Source organism: Staurois parvus, unplaced genomic scaffold, assembly GCF_062004578.1.
Source record: "Staurois parvus isolate SC_StPar_1 unplaced genomic scaffold, SC_StPar_1.0 ptg002072l, whole genome shotgun sequence".
Lineage (NCBI taxonomy): Eukaryota > Metazoa > Chordata > Amphibia > Anura > Ranidae > Staurois > Staurois parvus.
Window position 1 is genome coordinate 5,275 of NW_028319868.1, and position 18,288 is coordinate 23,562.

Genomic DNA, 18,288 nt, shown 5'->3' on the forward strand with positions numbered 1-18,288 from the left:
ACCAGCTCCTCGGGAACCTGGGCAACAAGTTCCCATTCCACATTCCCCCACAGCACCAGTGCCAGTCCCTCAGACCCCTACAGCACCAGTGCCAGTCCCTCAGACCCATACAGCACCAGTGCCAGTCCCTCAGACCCCTACAGCACCAGTGCCAGTCCCACAGACCCCTACAGCACCAGTGCCAGTCCCTCAGACCCATACAGCACCAGTGCCAGTCCCTCAGACCCATACAGCACCAGTGCCAGTCCCTCAGACCCCTACAGCACCAGTGCCAGTCCCACAGACCCCTACAGCACCAGTGCCAGTCCCTCAGACCCATACAGCACCAGTGCCAGTCCCTCAGACCCATACAGCACCAGTGCCAGTCCCACAGACCCCTACAGCACCAGTGCCAGTCCCTCAGACCCCTACAGCACCAGTGCCAGTCCCTCAGACCCATACAGCACCAGTGCCAGTCCCTCAGACCCCTACAGCACCAGTGCCAGTCCCTCAGACCCATACAGCACCAGTGCCAGTCCCTCAGACCCATACAGCACCAGTGCCAGTCCCTCAGACCCATACAGCACCAGTGCCAGTCCCTCAGACCCATACAGCACCAGTGCCAGTCCCTCAGACCCATACAGTACCAGTCCCTCAGACCCATACAGTACCAGTGCCAGTCCCTCAGACCCATACAGCACCAGTGCCAGTCCCTCAGACCCATACAGCACCAGTGCCAGTCCCTCAGACCCATGCAGCACCAGTGCCAGTCCCTCAGACCCCTGCAGTAACAGTGCCAGTTCAGGCCCAAGGAGCAGGATCTCCTATGCAACCAGTGTCAGTTCATCAGGACCCTATAGTACCAGTCCTTGGAGTCTCAGGAGCAGTTCCTCAGGTTTCTACAGTAATTGCACCAGCTCAGTCCCCAGCAGTGTCAGTGCTAGCTCATAAGGTCCCTGTGGAACCAGTGCAAGTTCCTAAGATCCCTATAGTACCAGTGACAGATTCTCAGGGTGCTGTTACACCAGTGCTAGTCCTTCAGATCCCTGCAGTCCCAGTGTCAGTTTCTCAGGCCACTGCAGTCCCAGTTTCTCAGGCCACTGCAGTCCCAGTGCCAGTTTCTCAGGCCACTGCAGTCCCAGTGACAGTTCCTCAGGCCACTGCAGTCCCAGTGTCAGTTGCTCAGGCCACTGCAGTCCCAGTGACAGTTTCTCAGGCCACTGCAGTCCCAGTGACAGTTCCTCAAGCCACTGCGGTCCCAGTGACAGTTCCTCAGGCCACTGCAGTCCCAGTGACAGTTCCTCAAGCCACTGCAGTCCCAGTGACAGTTTCTCAGGCCACTGCAGTCCCACTGGCAGTTCCTCTGGTCTATGTTGCATCAGTGCTAGTTCCACAGACCCCTGCGGTCCAAGTGCCAGTTGCTCAGGCCACTGCAGTCCCTGTGGCAGTTTCTCAGTCCACTGCAGTCCCAGTGACAGTTCCTCAAGCCACTGCGGTCCCAGTGACAGTTCCTCAGGCCACTGCAGTCCCAGTGCCAGTTTCTCAGGCCACTGCAGTCCCAGTGCCAGTTTCTCAGGCCACTGCAGTCCCAGTGCCAGTTTCTCAGGCCACTGCAGTCCCAGTGCCAGTTTCTCAGGCCACTGCAGTCCCAGTGCCAGTTTCTCAGGCCACTGCAGTCCCATTGACAGTTCCTCAGGCCACTGCAGTCCAAGTGCCAGTTTCTGAGGCCACTGCAGTCCAAGTGGCAGTTCCTCTGGTCTATGTTGCATCAGTGCTAGTTCCACAGACCCCTGCGGTCCCAGTGCCAGTTGCTCAGGCCACTGCAGTCCCAGTGACAGTTTCTCAAGCCACTGCGGTCCCAGTACCAGTTTCTCAGGCCACTACCGTCCCAGTGTCAGTTTCTCAGGCCCCTGCAGTCCCAGTACCAGTTTCTCAGGCCACTGCAGTCCCAGTGACAGTTGGTCAGGCCACTGCAGTCCCAGTGTCAGTTTCTCAGGCCATTGCAGTCCCAGTGACAGTTGGTCAGGCCATTGCAGTCCCAGCACTTGTTCTCCAGGTCAATGTTACAGTAGTGTTTGTTATTCAGAGTCCTGCAATGGCAGTTCAGGTCCCAGCAGCAGATTCTCAGGTCCCTGTAGTTCACCAGGACCCTGCAGCACCACTGCAAGCTCACCAAGTCCCTTCATCACAGGTACCAGCACCGGAGGTCCATGTGGCACCAGTACCAGTTTCTGAGAGCCCCGCAGCACCTGTGGCAGTGCCTGTTCATCAGGTCCCTACAGGACCAGTGCCAGCTCCTCCAGTTACTGGACCACAAGTGGCAGCTCCATATGGCTCTCTAGTAATGGTACCACCTCAGGGACCAGCTCAGCCAGCTCATCAGGTCCTTGGAGCACCAGTGCCAGTTCAAAAGGTCCCTGGAGCACCACAGCTAGCTACTCAGGTCCCTGGAACAACAGTGTCAGCCTATCAGGTCCCTGGAGCACCAGTGCCAGTTAATCAGGTCCCTGAAGCACCAGTGCCAGGCTCTCAGACCTCAGCAGCACAGCACGCTCCCCAGGTCCCTGTGGTTCCAGTACAAGCTCCCCATGACCCAACAGTGCCAGTTAGACTGGTCCGCGTACCACAAATATCGGCTCATCAAGTAACTGCAGTACCAGTGCCGGTCCCTCAGATCCAGGGTACACCAGTGCTGGTCCCTCAGATCCAGGGTACACCAGTGCTGGTCCCTCAGATCCAGGGTACACCAGTGCCGGTCCCTCAGATCCAAGGTACACCAGTGCCAGTCCCTCAGATCCAAGGTACACCAGTGCCAGTCCCTCAGACCCAAGGAACACCAGTGCCAGTCCCTCAGACCCAAGGAACACCAGTGCCGGTCCCTCAGACCCAAGGAACACCAGTGCCAGTCCCTCAGACCCAAGGAACACAAGTGCCAGTCCCTCAGATCCAGGGTACACCAGTGCCAGTCCCTCAGATCCAGGGTACACCAGTGCCAGTCCCTCAGATCCAAGGTACACCAGTGCCAGTCCCTCAGATCCAGGGTACACCAGTGCCAGTCCTTCAGATCCAAGGTACACCAGTGCCAGTCCCTCAGACCCAAGGAACACCAGTGCCAGTCCCTCAGATCCAGGGTACACCAGTGCCAGTCCCTCAGACCCAAGGAAAACCAGTGCCAGTTTCTCAGACCCAAGGAACACCAGTGCCAGTCCCTCAGACCCAAGGAACACCAGTGCAAGTCCCTCAGACCCAAGGTACACCAGTGCCAGTCCCTCAGATCTTAGGTATACCAGTGCCAGTCCCTCAGATCCAAGGTACACCAGTGCCAGTCCCCCAGATCCAAGGTACACCAGTGCCAGTCCCTCAGATCAAGGGTACACCAGTGCCAGTCCCTCAGATCCAGGGAACACCAGTGCCAGTCCCTCAGATCCAAGGTACACCAGTGCCAGTCCCTCAGATCCAAGGTACACCAGTGCCAGTCCCTCAGATCCAGGGTACACCAGTTCCAGTCCCTCAGATCCAAGGCACACCAGTGCCAGTCCCTCAGATCCAAGGTACACCAGTGCCAGTCCCTCAGATCAAAGGCACACCAGTGCCAGTCCCTCAGATCCAAGGTACACCAGTGCCAGTCCCACAAACCCAAGGAAAACCAGTGCCAGTCCCTCAGACCCAAGGTACACCAGTGCCAGTCCCTCAGACCCAGGGTACACCAGTGCCAGTCCCTCAGACCCAAGGAACACCAGTGCCAGTCCCTCAGACCCAAGGTACACCAGTGCCAGTCCCTCAGACCCAAGGTACACCAGTGCCAGTCCCTCAGACCCAAGGTACACCAGTGCCAGTCCCTCAGACCCAGGGTACACCAGTGCCAGTCCCTCAGACCCAAGGAACACCAGTGCCAGTCCCTCAGATCCAAGGTACACCAGTGCCAGTCCCTCAGATCCAAGGTACACCAGTGCCAGTCCCTCAGATCCAGGGTACACCAGTGCCAGTCCCTCAGATCCAAGGTACACCAGTGCCAGACCCTCAGACCCAAGGAACACCAGTGCCAGTCCCTCAGACCCAAGGAAAACCAGTGCCAGTTTCTCAGACCCAAGGAACACCAGTGCCAGTCCCTCAGACCCAAGGAACACCAGTGCAAGTCCCTCAGACCCAAGGAACAGCAGTGCCAGTCCCTCAGACCCAAGGAAAACCAGTGCCAGTCCCTCAGACCCAAGGTACACCAGTGCCAGTCCCTCAGATCTTAGGTATACCAGTGCCAGTCCCTCAGATCCAAGGTACACCAGTGCCAGTCCCCCAGATCCAAGGTACACCAGTGCCAGTCCCTCAGATCAAGGGTACACCAGTGCCAGTCCCACAGATCCAGGGAACACCAGTGCCAGTCCCTCAGATCCAAGGTACACCAGTGCCAGTCCCTCAGATCCAAGGTACACCAGTGCCAGTCCCTCAGATCCAGGGAACACCAGTGCCAGTCCCTCAGATCCAAGGTACACCAGTGCCAGTCCCTCAGATCCAGGGAACACCAGTGCCAGTCCCTCAGATCCAGGGTACACCAGTTCCAGTCCCTCAGATCCAAGGCACACCAGTGCCAGTCCCTCAGATCCAAGGTACACCAGTGCCAGTCCCTCAGATCAAAGGCACACCAGTGCCAGTCCCTCAGATCCAAGGTACACCAGTGCCAGTCCCACAAACCCAAGGAAAACCAGTGCCAGTCCCTCAGACCCAAGGTACACCAGTGCCAGTCCCTCAGACCCAGGGTACACCAGTGCCAGTCCCTCAGACCCAAGGAACACCAGTGCCAGTCCCTCAGACCCAAGGTACACCAGTGCCAGTCCCTCAGACCCAAGGTACACCAGTGCCAGTCCCTCAGACCCAAGGTACACCAGTGCCAGTCCCTCAGACCCAGGGTACACCAGTGCCAGTCCCTCAGACCCAAGGAACACCAGTGCCAGTCCCTCAGATCCAAGGTACACCAGTGCCAGTCCCTCAGATCCAAGGTACACCAGTGCCAGTCCCTCAGATCCAGGGTACACCAGTGCCAGTCCCTCAGACCCAAGGAAAACCAGTGCCAGTTTCTCAGACCCAAGGAACACCAGTGCCAGTCCCTCAGACCCAAGGAACACCAGTGCAAGTCCCTCAGACCCAAGGAACAGCAGTGCCAGTCCCTCAGACCCAAGGAAAACCAGTGCCAGTCCCTCAGACCCAAGGAAAACCAGTGCCAGTTTCTCAGACCCAAGGAACACCAGTGCCAGTCCCTCAGACCCAAGGAACACCAGTGCAAGTCCCTCAGACCCAAGGAACAGCAGTGCCAGTCCCTCAGACCCAAGGAAAACCAGTGCCAGTCCCTCAGACCCAAGGTACACCAGTGCCAGTCCCTCAGATCTTAGGTATACCAGTGCCAGTCCCTCAGATCCAAGGTACACCAGTGCCAGTCCCCCAGATCCAAGGTACACCAGTGCCAGTCCCTCAGATCAAGGGTACACCAGTGCCAGTCCCTCAGATCCAGGGAACACCAGTGCCAGTCCCTCAGATCCAAGGTACACCAGTGCCAGTCCCTCAGATCCAAGGTACACCAGTGCCAGTCCCTCAGATCCAGGGTACACCAGTTCCAGTCCCTCAGATCCAAGGCACACCAGTGCCAGTCCCTCAGATCCAAGGCACACCAGTGCCAGTCCCTCAGATCAAAGGCACACCAGTGCCAGTCCCTCAGATCCAAGGTACACCAGTGCCAGTCCCACAAACCCAAGGAAAACCAGTGCCAGTCCCTCAGACCCAAGGTACACCAGTGCCAGTCCCTCAGACCCAGGGTACACCAGTGCCAGTCCCTCAGACCCAAGGAACACCAGTGCCAGTCCCTCAGACCCAAGGTACACCAGTGCCAGTCCCTCAGACCCAAGGTACACCAGTGCCAGTCCCTCAGACCCAAGGTACACCAGTGCCAGTCCCTCAGACCCAGGGTACACCAGTGCCAGTCCCTCAGACCCAAGGAACACCAGTGCCAGTCCCTCAGATCCAAGGTACACCAGTGCCAGTCCCTCAGATCCAAGGTACACCAGTGCCAGTCCCTCAGATCCAGGGTACACCAGTGCCAGTCCCTCAGATCCAGGGTACACCAGTGCCAGTCCCTCAGATCCAGGGAACACCAGTGCCAGTCCCTCAGATCCAAGGTACACCAGTGCCAGTCCCTCAGATCCAGGGAACGCCAGTGCCAGTCCCTCAGATCCAGGGTACACCAGTTCCAGTCCCTCAGATCCAAGGCACACCAGTGCCAGTCCCTCAGATCAAAGGCACACCAGTGCCAGTCCCTCAGATCCAAGGTACACCAGTGCCAGTCCCTCAGACCCAAGGAAAACCAGTGCCAGTCCCTCAGACCCAAGGTACACCAGTGCCAGTCCCTCAGACCCAGGGTACACCAGTGCCAGTCCCTCAGACCCAAGGAACACAAGTGCCAGTCCCTCAGACCCAAGGTACACCAGGGACAGTCCCTCAGACCCAAGGAACCCCAGTGCCAGTCCCTCAGATCCAAGGAACACCAGTGCCAGTCCCTCAGATCCAGGATACACCAGTGCCTGTCCCTCAGACCCAAGGAACACCAGTGCCAGTCCCTCAGACCCAAGGTACACCAGTGCCAGTCCCTAAGACCCAAGGTACACCAGTGCCAGTCCCTCAGACCCAAGGAACACCAGTGCCAGTCCCTCAGACCCAAGGAACACCAGTGCCAGTCCCTCAGATCCAGGGTACACCAGTGCCAGTCCCTCAGATCCAGGGTACACCAGTGCCAGTCCCTCAGATCCAAGGCACACCAGTGCCGGTCCCTCAGACGAAAGGTACACCAGTGCCGGTCCCTCAGATCCTTAGTACACCAATGCCGGTCCCTCAGACCCAAGGTACACCAGTGCCAGTCCCTCAGACCCAGGGTACACCAGTGCCAGTCCCTCAGATCCTTAGTACACCAGTGCCAGTCCCTCAGATCCATGGTACACCAGTGCCTGTCCCTCAGACCCAAGGTACACCAGTGCCAGTCCCTCAGACCCAAGGTACACCAGTGCCAGTCCCTCAGACCCAAGGAACACCAGTGCCGGTCCCTCAGACCCAAGGTACACCAGTGCCAGTCCCTCAGACCCAAGGTACACCAGTGCCGGTCCCTCAGACCCAAGGTACACCAGTGCCAGTCCCTCAGACCCAAGGTACACCAGTGCCAGTCCCTCAGACCCAGGGTACACCAGTGCCAGTCCCTCAGATCCTTAGTACACCAGTGCCAGTCCCTCAGATCCATGGTACACCAGTGCCAGTCCCTCAGACCCAAGGTACACCAGTGCCAGTCCCTCAGACCAAAGGTACACCAGTGCCAGTCCCTCAGATCCATGGTACACCAGTGCCAGTCCCTCAGACCCAAGGTACACCAGTGCCAGTCCCTCAGACCAAAGGTACACCAGTGCCAGTCCCTCAGACCCATGGTACACCAGTGCCAGTCCCTCAGACCCAGGGTACACAAGTGCCAGTCCCTCAGACCCAGGGAACACCAGTGCCAGTCCCTCAGACCCAAGGAACACAAGTGCCAGTCCCTCAGACCCAGCGTACACCAGTGCCAGTCCCTCAGACCCAAGTTACACCAGTGCCGGTCCCTCAGACCCAAGTTACACCAGTGCCAGTCCCTCAGACCCAAGGTACACCAGTGCCAGTCCCTCAGACCCAAGTTACACCAGTGCCGGTCCTTCAGACCAAAGGTACACCAGTGCCGGTCCCTCAGATCCTTAGTACACCAGTGCCAGACCCTCAGATCCAAGGTACACTAGTGCCAGTCCCTCAGACCCAAGTTACACCAGTGCCGGTCCTTCAGACCAAAGGTACACCAGTGCCGGTCCCTCAGATCCTTAGTACACCAGTGCCAGTTCCTCAGATCCAGGGAACACCAGTGCCAGTCCCTCAGACCCAAGGTACACCAGTGCCAGTCCCTCAGACCAAAGGTACACCAGTGCCAGTCCCTCAGACCAAAGGTACACAAGTGCCGGTCCCTCAGACCCAAGGTACACCAGAGCCAGTCCCTCAGACCCAAGGAACACCAGTGCCAGTCCCTCAGACCCAAGGAACACCAGTGCCAGTCCCTCAGATCCATAGTACACCAGTGCCAGTCCCTCAGACCCAGGGTACACCAGTGCCGGTCCCTCAGACCAAAGGTACACCAGTGCCAGTCCCTCAGATCCAGGGTACACCAGTGCCAGTCCCTCAGATCCAAGTTATACCAGTGCCGGTCCCTCAGAACCTTAGTACACCAGTGCCAGTCCCTCAGACCCATGGAACACCAGAGCCAGTCCCTCAGATCCTTAGTACACCAGTGCCAGTCCCTCAGACCCAAGTTACACCAGTACCAGTCCCTCAGACCCAGGGTACACCAGTGCCAGTCCCTCAGATCCTTAGTGCACCAGTGCCAGTCCCTCAGACCCAGGGTACACCAGTGCCAGTCCCTCAGTCCCATGGTACACCAGTGCCACTCCCTCAGACCCATGGTACACCAGTGCCAGTCCCTCAGATCCTTGGTAAACCAGTGCCAGTCCCTCAGATCCTTAGTACACCAGTGCCAGTCCCTCAGACCCAAGGTACACCAGAGCCAGTCCCTCAGATCCAAGGTACACCAGTGCCGGTCCCTCAGACCAAAGGTACACCAGTGCCAGTCCCTCAGACCCATGGTACATCAGTGCCAGTCCCTCAGATCCTTAGTACACCAGTGCCAGTCCCTCAGACCCAGGGTACACCAGTGCCAGTCCCTCAGATCCTTAGTACACCAGTGCCAGTCCCTCAGACCCAGGGTACACCAGTGCCAGTCCCTCAGATCTTTAGTACACCAGTGCCAGTCCCTCAGACCCAAGGTACACCAGTGCCGGTCCCTCAGACCAAAGGTACACCAGTGCCAGTCCCTCAGATCCTTAGTACACCAGTGCCAGTCCCTCAGATCCTTAGTACACCAGTGCCAGTCCCTCAGACCCAAGGTACACCAGTGCCAGTCCCTCAGATCCTTAGCACACCAGTGCCAGTCCCTCAGACCCAAGGTACACCAGTGCCAGTCCCTCAGATCCTTAGCACACCAGTGCCAGTCCCTCAGACCCAAGGTACACCAGTGCCAGTCCCTCAGATCCTTAGTACACCAGTGCCAGTCCCTCAGATCCTTAGCACACCAGTGCCAGTCCCTCAGACCCAAGGTACACCAGTGCCAGTCCCTCAGATCCTTAGTACACCAGTGCCAGTCCCTCAGATTCTTAGTACACCAGTGCCAGTCCCTCAGATCCTTAGCACACCAGTGCCAGTCCCTCAGACCCAAGGTACACCAGTGCCAGTCCCTCAGACCCAAGGTACACCAGTGCCAGTCCCTCAGACCCAAGGTACACCAGTGCCAGTCCCTCAGACCCAAGGTACACCAGTGCCAGTCCCTCAGACCCATGGTACACCAGTGCCAGTCCCTCAGACCCAAGGTACACCAGTGCCAGTCCCTCTGACCCAAGGTACACCAGTGCCAGTCCCTCAAACCCAAGGTACACCAGTGCCGGTCCCTCAGACCCAAGGTACACCAGTGCCAGTCCCTCAGACCCAAGTTACACCAGTGCCAGTCCCTCAGATCCTTAGTACACCAGTGGCGGTCCCTCAGACCAAAGGTACACCAGTGCCAGTCCCTCAGATCCTTAGTACACCAGTGCCAGTCCCTCAGATCCTTAGCACACCAGTGCCAGTCCCTCAGATCCAAGGTACACCAGTGCCAGTCCCTCAGATCCTTAGTACACCAGTGCCAGTCCCTCAGACCCATGGTACACCAGTGCCAGTCCCTCAGACCCAAGGTACACCAGTGCCAGTCCCTCAGATCCAGGGTACACCAGTGCCAGCCCCTCAGACCCAAGGTACACCAGTGCCAGTCCCTCAGACCCAAGTTACACCAAAGCCAGTCCCTCAGACCCAAGTTATACCAGTGCCAGTCCCTCAGACCCAAGGTACACCAGTGCCAGTCCCTCAGATCCTTAGTACACTAGTGCCAGTCCCTCAGACCCATGGTACACCAGTGCCAGTCCCTCAGACCCAAGGTACACCAGTGCCAGTCCCTCAGACCCAAGGTACACCAGTGCCGGTCCCTCAGACCCAAGGTACACCAGTGCCAGTCCCTCAGACCCAAGTTACACCAGTGCCAGTCCCTCAGACCAAAGGTACACCAGTGCCAGTCCCTCAGATCCTTAGTACACCAGTGCCAGTCCCTCAGATCCTTAGCACACCAGTGCCAGTCCCTCAGACCCAAGTTATACCAGTGCCAGTCCCTCAGACCCAAGGTACACCAGTGCCAGTCCCTCAGATCCTTAGTACACCAGTGCCAGTCCCTCAGACCCAAGGTACACCAGTGCCAGTCCCTCAGATCCTTAGTACACCAGTGCCAGTCCCTCAGACCCATGGTACACCAGTGCCAGTCCCTCAGACCCAAGGTACACCAGTGCCAGTCCCTCAGACCCAAGTTATACCAGTGCTAGTCCCTCAGACCCAAGGTACACCAGTGCCAGTCCCTCAGATCCTTAGTACACCAGTGCCAGTCCCTCAGACCCAAGGAACACCAGTGCCAGTCCCTCAGACCCAAGATACACCAGTACCAGTCCCTCAGACCCGAGGTACACCAGTGCCGGTCCCTCAGACCCAAGTTACACCAGTGCCGGTCCCTCAGACCAAAGGTACACCAGTGCCAGTCCCTCAGATCCTTAGTACACCAGTGCCGGTCCTTCAGACCCATGGTACACCAGTGCCAGTCCCTCAGACCCAAGGTACACCAGTGCCAGTCCCTCAGACCCCTGCAGGATCAGTGCCAGCTCAGGCCCCTCCAGCACCACAGCAACCATCTCAGGTCTCTGTGGTGCCAATACAAAGTCACCATGACCCCACAGCACCAGTCCCAGTTCTTCAGGCTCCTGCAACGTCAGGACCAGCTCCTCAGGAACCTGGGCAACAAGTTCCCGTTCCACATTCCCCCACAGAACTAGTGCCAGTTCACTGGGGATATTGCAGTCTAGTGCCAGTCCCTCAGACCCCTACAGTGCCAGCTCAGGTCCCAGCAACACCACAGCAACCATCTCAGGTCTCTCTGGTGCCAGTACAAGCTCACCATGACCCTACAGTCCCTCAGGCCATTGGAACTTCAGGACCAGCCCCTCAGACCCCGGTGCAACAGGTCCCCGATCCACATTCCCCCACAACACCAGTGCCAGTTCTCCAGTGCTATTGTGTCCCAGTGCCAGTCCCTCAGACCCATACAGCACCAGTGCCAGTCCCTCAGACCCATACAGCACCAGTCCCCCAGACCCATACAGCACCAGTCCCTCAGACCCATACAGCACCAGTGCCAGTCCCTCAGACCCATACAGCACCAGTCCCTCAGACCCATACAGCACCAGTCCCTCAGACCCATACAGCACCAGTGCCAGTCCCTCAGACCCCTGCAGGATCAGTGCCAGACCAGGCCCCAGCAACAGCACCACAGCAACCATCTCAGGTCAATGTAGTCCCAGTTCCTAAGCCTGTTGCTACTTCAGGACCAGCTCCTCAGGCCCCTGTACAACAGGTTCCCGTTCCACATACCCCCACAGCACCAGTGCTAGTCCCTCAGACCCATACAGCACCAGTGCCAGTCCCCCAGACCCATACAGCACCAGTGCTAGTCCCTCAGACCCATACAGCACCAGTGCCAGTCCCTCAGACCCATGTGGGATCACTGCCAGCTCAGGCCCCTATGGTGCCAGTACAAGTTCACCATGACTCTACAGCACCAGTCCCAGTTCCTAAGCCTGTTGCTACTTCAGGTCCAGCACCTCAGGCCCCTGTACAACAGGTTCCTGTTCCATATCCCCCCACAGCACCAGTACCAGTCCCTCAGACCCATACAGCACCAGTACCAGTCCCTCAGACCCATACAGCACCAGTGCCAGTCCCTCAGACCCATACAGCACCAGTGCCAGTTCAAGCCTCACCAGCACCACAGCAACCATCTCAGGTCAATGTAGTGCCAGTCCCTCAGACCCCTACAGCACCAGTACCAGTCCCTCAGACCCATACAGCACCAGTGCCAGTCCCTCAGACCCATACAGCACCAGTGCCAGTCCCTCAGACCCATACAGCACCAGTGCCAGTCCCTCAGACCCCTACAGCACCAGTGCCAGTCCCTCAGACCCCTACAGCACCAGTGCCAGTCCCTCAGACCCATACAGCACCAGTGCCAGTCCCTCAGACCCCTACAGCACCAGTGCCAGTCCCTCAGACCCATACAGCACCAGTGCCAGTCCCCCAGACCCATACAGCACCAGTACCAGTCCCTCAGACCCATGCGGGATCACTGCCAGCTCAGACTCCAGCAGCACCACAGCAACCATCTCAGGTCCCTGTGGTGCCAGGTCAAGCTCACCATGACTCTACAGCACCAGTCCCAGTTCCTAAGCCTGTTGCTACTTCAGGTCCAGCACCTCAGGCCCCTGTACAACAGGTTCCTGTTCCATATCCCCCCGCAGCACCAGTACCAGTCCCTCAGACCCATACAGCACCAGTACCAGTCCCTCAGACCCATACAGCACCAGTGCCAGTCCCTCAGATCCATACAGCACCAGTGCCAGTTCAAGCCTCACCAGCACCAAAGCAACCATCTCAGGTCAATGTAGTGCCAGTCCCTCAGACCCCTACAGCACCAGTACCAGTCCCTCAGACCCATACAGCACCAGTACCAGTCCCTCAGACCCATACAGCACCAGTGCCAGTCCCTCAGATCCATACAGCACCAGTGCCAGTTCAAGCCTCACCAGCACCAAAGCAACCATCTCAGGTCAATGTAGTGCCAGTCCCTCAGATCCATACAGCACCAGTACCAGTCCCTCAGACCCATACAGCACCAGTGCCAGTCCCTCAGATGCATACAGCACCAGTGCCAGTCCCTCAAACCCATGCAGGATCACTGCCAGCTCAGACTCCAGCAGCACCACAGCAACCATCTCAGGTCCCTGTGGTGCCAGGTCAAGCTCACCATGACCCTACCGCACCAGTCCCAGTTCCTCAGCATGTTGCTACTTCAGGACCAGCTCCTCAGGAACCTGGGCAACAAGTTCCCGTTCCACATCCCCCCACAGCACCAGTGCCATTTCAGGGCTATGGTGCATCAGTACCAGTCTATCAGACCCATGCGGGTTCAGTGCCAGCTCAGGTCCCAGCAGCACCACAGCAAGCTTCTCAGGTCTCTCCGGTGGCAGTACAAGGTCACCATGTCCCTACCACACCAGTCCCAGTTCCTCAGCCTGTTGCACCTTCAGGCCCTCAGGAACCTGTGCAACCAGTGCCCTTTCCACTTTTCCCCAAAGAACCAGTCCCAGTCCCTCAGACCCATGCACTACCAGAGCCAGTTCATGCCCCAGCCGCACCACAGGTCTCTCCGGTGGCAGTACAAGGTCACCGTGTCCCTACAGCACCAGTGCCAGTTCCTCAGCCTGTTGCATCTTCAGGACCAGCTCTTAATGCCCATGTGCCAAATTTACCAATTCATCAGGTCCATACAGAACCAGTGCCAGCGCACCAGGACCATGGTACATCGGTGCCAGTCCCTCAGACCCATACAGGATCAGTGCCAGCTCAGGCCCCAGCAGCAGCCCAACAGCAGGCCTCTCAGGTCCCTGTGGTGCCAGTACAAGCTGACCATAACCCTACAGCACCGGTGCCAGTCCCTCAGGCCATTGGAACTTCAGGACCAGCCCCTCAGACCCCTGAGCAACAAGTTCCCGTTCCCCATTCCCCCACAACACCAGTGCCAGTTCTCCAGTGCTATTGTGTCCCAGTGCCAGTCCCTCAGACCCATACAGCACCAGTGCCAGTCCCTCAGACCCCTTCAGGATCAGTGCCAGTCCCTCAGACCCATACAGCACCAGTGCCAGTCCCTCAGACCCCTTCAGGATCAGTGCCAGTCCCTCAGACCCATACAGCACCAGTGCCAGTCCCTCAGACCCCTGCAGGATCAGTGCCAGTCCCTCAGACCCCTGCAGGATCAGTGCCAGCTCAGGTCCCAGCAGCACCACAGCAAGCTTCTCAGGTCTCTCCGGTGGCAGTACAAGGTCACCATGTCCCTACCGCACCAGTCCCAGTTCCTCAGCCTGTTGCATCTTCAGGACCAGAACCTCAGGAACCTGGGCAGCAAGTTCCAGTTCTACATTCCCCCACAGCACCAGTGCCAGTTCATCAGGTCCCTGAAGTACCATTGCTAGCCACTCAGGTCCCTGGAGCACCAGTGTCAGTTCATCGGGTCCCTGGAGCATTAGTGCCAGTTATCCAGGTCCCTGGAGCACCAGTGCCAGTTCATCAGGTCCCTGGAGCACCAGTGCCAGTTCATCAGGTCCCTGGAGCACCAGTGCCAGTTCATCAGGTCCCTGGAGGACCAGTGCCAGTTCATCAGGTCCCTGGAGCACCAGTGCCAGTTAATCAGGTCCCTGGAGCACCAGTGCCAGTTAATCAGGTCCCTGGAGCACCAGTGCCAGTTAATCAAGTCCCTGGAGGACCAGTGCCAGTTCATCAGGTCCCTGGAGCACCAGTGCCAGCCTATCAGGTCCCTGTAGCACCAGTGCCAGTTAATCAGGTCCCTGGAGCACCAGTGCCAGCTCATCAAGTCCCTGGAGCATTAGTGCCAGTTCATCAGGTCCCTGGAGCACCAGTGTCAGTTCATCAGGTCCCTGGAGCACCAGTGCCAGTTCATCAGGTCCCTGGAGCACCAGTGCCAGTTAATCAAGTCCCTGGAGCACCAGTGCCAGCTCATCAGGTCCCTGTAGCACCAGTGCCAGTTAATCAGGTCCCTGGAGCACCACAGCTAGCTACTCAGGTCCCTGGAACAACAGTGTCAGCCCATCAGGTCCCTGGAGCACCAATGCAAGTTCATCAGGTCCCTGGAGCATCAGTGCCAGCCCATCAGGTCCCTGGAGCACCAGTGCCAGTTCATCAGGTCCCTGTAGCACCAGTGCCAGTTAATCAGGTCCCTGGAGCACCAGTGCCAGTTAATCAAGTCCCTGGAGGACCAGTGCCAGTTCATCAGGTCCCTGGAGCACCAGTGCCAGCCTATCAGGTCCCTGTAGCACCAGTGCCAGTTAATCAGGTCCCTGGAGCACCAGTGCCAGCTCATCAAGTCCCTGGAGCATTAGTGCCAGTTCATCAGGTCCCTGGAGCACCAGTGTCAGTTCATCAGGTCCCTGGAGCACCAGTGCCAGTTCATCAGGTCCCTGGAGCACCAGTGCCAGTTAATCAAGTCCCTGGAGCACCAGTGCCAGCTCATCAGGTCCCTGTAGCACCAGTGCCAGTTAATCAGGTCCCTGGAGCACCACAGCTAGCTACTCAGGTCCCTGGAACAACAGTGTCAGCCCATCAGGTCCCTGGAGCACCAATGCAAGTTCATCAGGTCCCTGGAGCATCAGTGCCAGCTAATCAGGTCCCTGGAGCACCAGTGCCAGTTCATCAGGTCCCTGGAGCACCAGTGCCAGTTAATCAGGTCCCTGGAGCACCAGTGCCAGTCCATCAGGTCCCTGGAGCACCAGTGCCAGTTAATCAGGTCCCTGGAGCACCAGTGCCAGTTCACCAGGTCCCTGGAGCACCAGTGCCAGTTAATCAGGTCCCTGGAGCACCAGTGCCAGTCCATCAGGTCCCTGGAGCACCAGTGCCAGCTAATCAGGTCCCTGGAGCACCAGTGCCAGTTAAACAGGTCCCTGGAGCACCAGTGCCAGTTCATCAGGTCCCTGGAGCACCAGTGCCAGTTAATCAGGTCCCTGGAGCACCAGTGCCAGTTCATCAGGTCCCTGGAGCACCAGTGCCACTTCATCAGGTCCCTGGAGCACCAGTGCCAGTTCACCAGGTCCCTGGAGCACCAGTGCCAGTTAATCAGGTCCCTGGAGCACCAGTGCCAGTTTATCAGGTCCCTGGAGCACCAGTGCCAGTTCATCAGGTCCCTGGAGCACCAGTGCCAGTTCATCAGGTCCCTGGAGCACCAGTGCCAGTTCATCAGGTCCCTGGAGCACCACAGCTAGCTACTCAGGTCCCTGGAGCTCCAGAGCCAGTTAATCAGGTCCCTGGAGCACCAGTGCCAGCCCATCAGGTCCCTGGAGCACCAGTGCCAGCCCATCAGGTCCCTGTAGCACCAGTGCCAGCCCATCAGGTCCCTGGAGCACCAGTGCCAGCCCATCAGGTCCCTGTAGCACCAGTGCCAGCCCATCAGGTCCCTGGAGCACCAGTGCCAGCCCATCAGGTCCCTGGAGCACCAGTGCCAGCCCATCAGGTCCCTGTAGCACCAGTGCCAGTTTATCAGGTCCCAAACCAAGAGTTCTATACTCAAGCCATATGCCAGGTGGTCCCTGAGGAGCAGTTCTTCCCGGTCCCGTATTGTGTATGTGATGACGGTGTCGGGTCGGTGATTTGGGTCGAAGAATACTATTACTAGAAGAGGAATTGCTGTGAGGAGTCGAAGGAAAGAAGATGTATGTGAACCGTGTCTCCGTGGTCTGCCCCGAGCTGGAACGTGTTCAGAGAACACGCCTGTCTGTTGTATGTTTGGTCTATGTAGTATGTGTAGATTGTAGAATAAAGTATCGTACTCAGCATCACATCATGGTGTGCGTCCTCTGTATGACGGGGAATCTGCTTCACGTGTGTCCTCTGTATGACGGGTTATCATGACGGGGTACCTGCTTCACATGTGTCCTCTGTATGACGGGTTATCATGATGGGGTACCTGCTTCACATGTGTCCTCTGTATGACGGGTTATCATGACGGGGTACCTGCTTCACGTGTGTCCTCTGTATGACGGGGAATCTGCTTCATGTGTGTCCTCTGTATGATGGGTTATCATGACGGGGTACCTGCTTCACGTGTGTCCTCTGTATGACGGGGTACCTGCTTCACGTGTGTCCTCTGTATGACGGGGAATCTGCTTCACGTGTGTCCTCTGTATGACAGGGAATCTGCTTCACGTGTGTCCTCTGTATGACGGGGAATCTGCTTCACGTGTGTCCTCTGTATGACGGGTTATCATGACGGGGTACCTGCTTCACATGTGTCCTCTGTATGACGGGTTATCATGACGGGGTACCTGCTTCACGTGTGTCCTCTGTATGACGGGTTATCATGACGGGGTACCTGCTTCACATGTGTCCTCTGTATGACGGGTTATCATGACGGGGTACCTTCTTCACATGTGTCCTCTGTATGACGGGTTATCATGACGGGGTACCTGCTTCACATGTGTCCTCTGTATGACGGGTTATCATGACGGGGTACCTGCTTCACATGTGTCCTCTGTATGATGGGTTATCATGACGGGGTACCTGCTTCACGTGTTTTTTTCTGTATGACGGGGAATCTGCTTCACGTGTGTCCTCTGTATGACGGGTTATCATGACGGGGTACCTGCTTCACATGTGTCCTCTGTATGACGGGTTATCATGACGGGGTACCTGCTTCACATGTCTCCTCTTTATGACGGGTTATCATGACAGGGTACCTGCTTCACATGTGTCCTCTGTATGACGGGTTATCATAAAGGGGTACCTGCTTCACATGTGTCCTCTGTATGATGGGTTATCATGACGGGGAATCTGCTTCACATGTGTCTTCTATGTGAGGGAGGGAGGGAATTCTATCCAACTTCCCCCAATGGGCCCAGGAGAGAAAACCTCCATCTGTGGGGTAACATCAGCCTCAGTTGGGGGGGATGAGTGGCTCCACTGGGACAAACATGGTCTAGCATGGAGGATGGGTCTAAATGAGCCCCTAGAGGTGACATGATTGTAGAGGGGTGAAATGGGTCTCCATGTATACCAGGCAACTACAGACCAGTCAGCCTACATCCATGGGTCCTGATGGAGCTTAGCTCGGTGATAGCCAGGTCACTATTCCTGATTTTAGAGACACTTTAATGGTTGGAATGGTACCCACTGATTGTTGAGGAGCAAATGTGGTACCATTATTCAAAAAAGGGGGTCTAGATGTATTCCAGGCAACTACAGACCAGTCAGCCTACATCCATGAGTCCTGAGGGAGCTTAGCTCAACAATAGTCATGTTGCTATTCCTCATTTTTAAAGACATTCTATTCACTGGAAGGATACCTGCTGATTGGTATTAAAATATTAAAAAAGGGGTCTAGATGTCCACCAGATCAGTCAACCTACATCCATGAGACCTGAGGGAGCTTAGCTCGGTAATAGCCAGGTCACTATTTCTGGTTTTAAAATACATTTTATTGATTTGAACAGTGCCCACTGATTGGTGAGGAGCAAATGTGGTACCAACATT

General features: G+C 57.1%; 1 protein-coding gene across 1 annotated transcript; it reads left to right on the forward strand.

The window, feature by feature from the left end:
• The first annotated feature begins 2,074 nt into the window (after positions 1–2,074).
• On the forward strand, positions 2,075–16,435 carry LOC149432868 (uncharacterized). Its single transcript, XM_089664854.1, has 2 exons — positions 2,075–2,750; positions 10,410–16,435. The coding sequence occupies exons 1-2, from the start codon at positions 2,075–2,077 to the stop codon at positions 16,433–16,435; spliced, it is 6,702 nt and encodes a 2,233-aa protein (XP_089520980.1).
• Positions 16,436–18,288: the final 1,853 nt, after the last annotated feature.

Coding starts and splice junctions, on each gene's coding strand:
- LOC149432868 (XM_089664854.1), top strand. CDS start 2,075: ATGGCAGTTCAGGTCCCAGCAGCAGATTCTCAGGTCCCTGTAGTTCAC. Junction 2,751..10,409: donor GCCGGTCCCTCAGATCCAAG/GTACACCAGTGC, acceptor ATGGTACACCAG/TGCCAGTCCCTCAGACCCAA.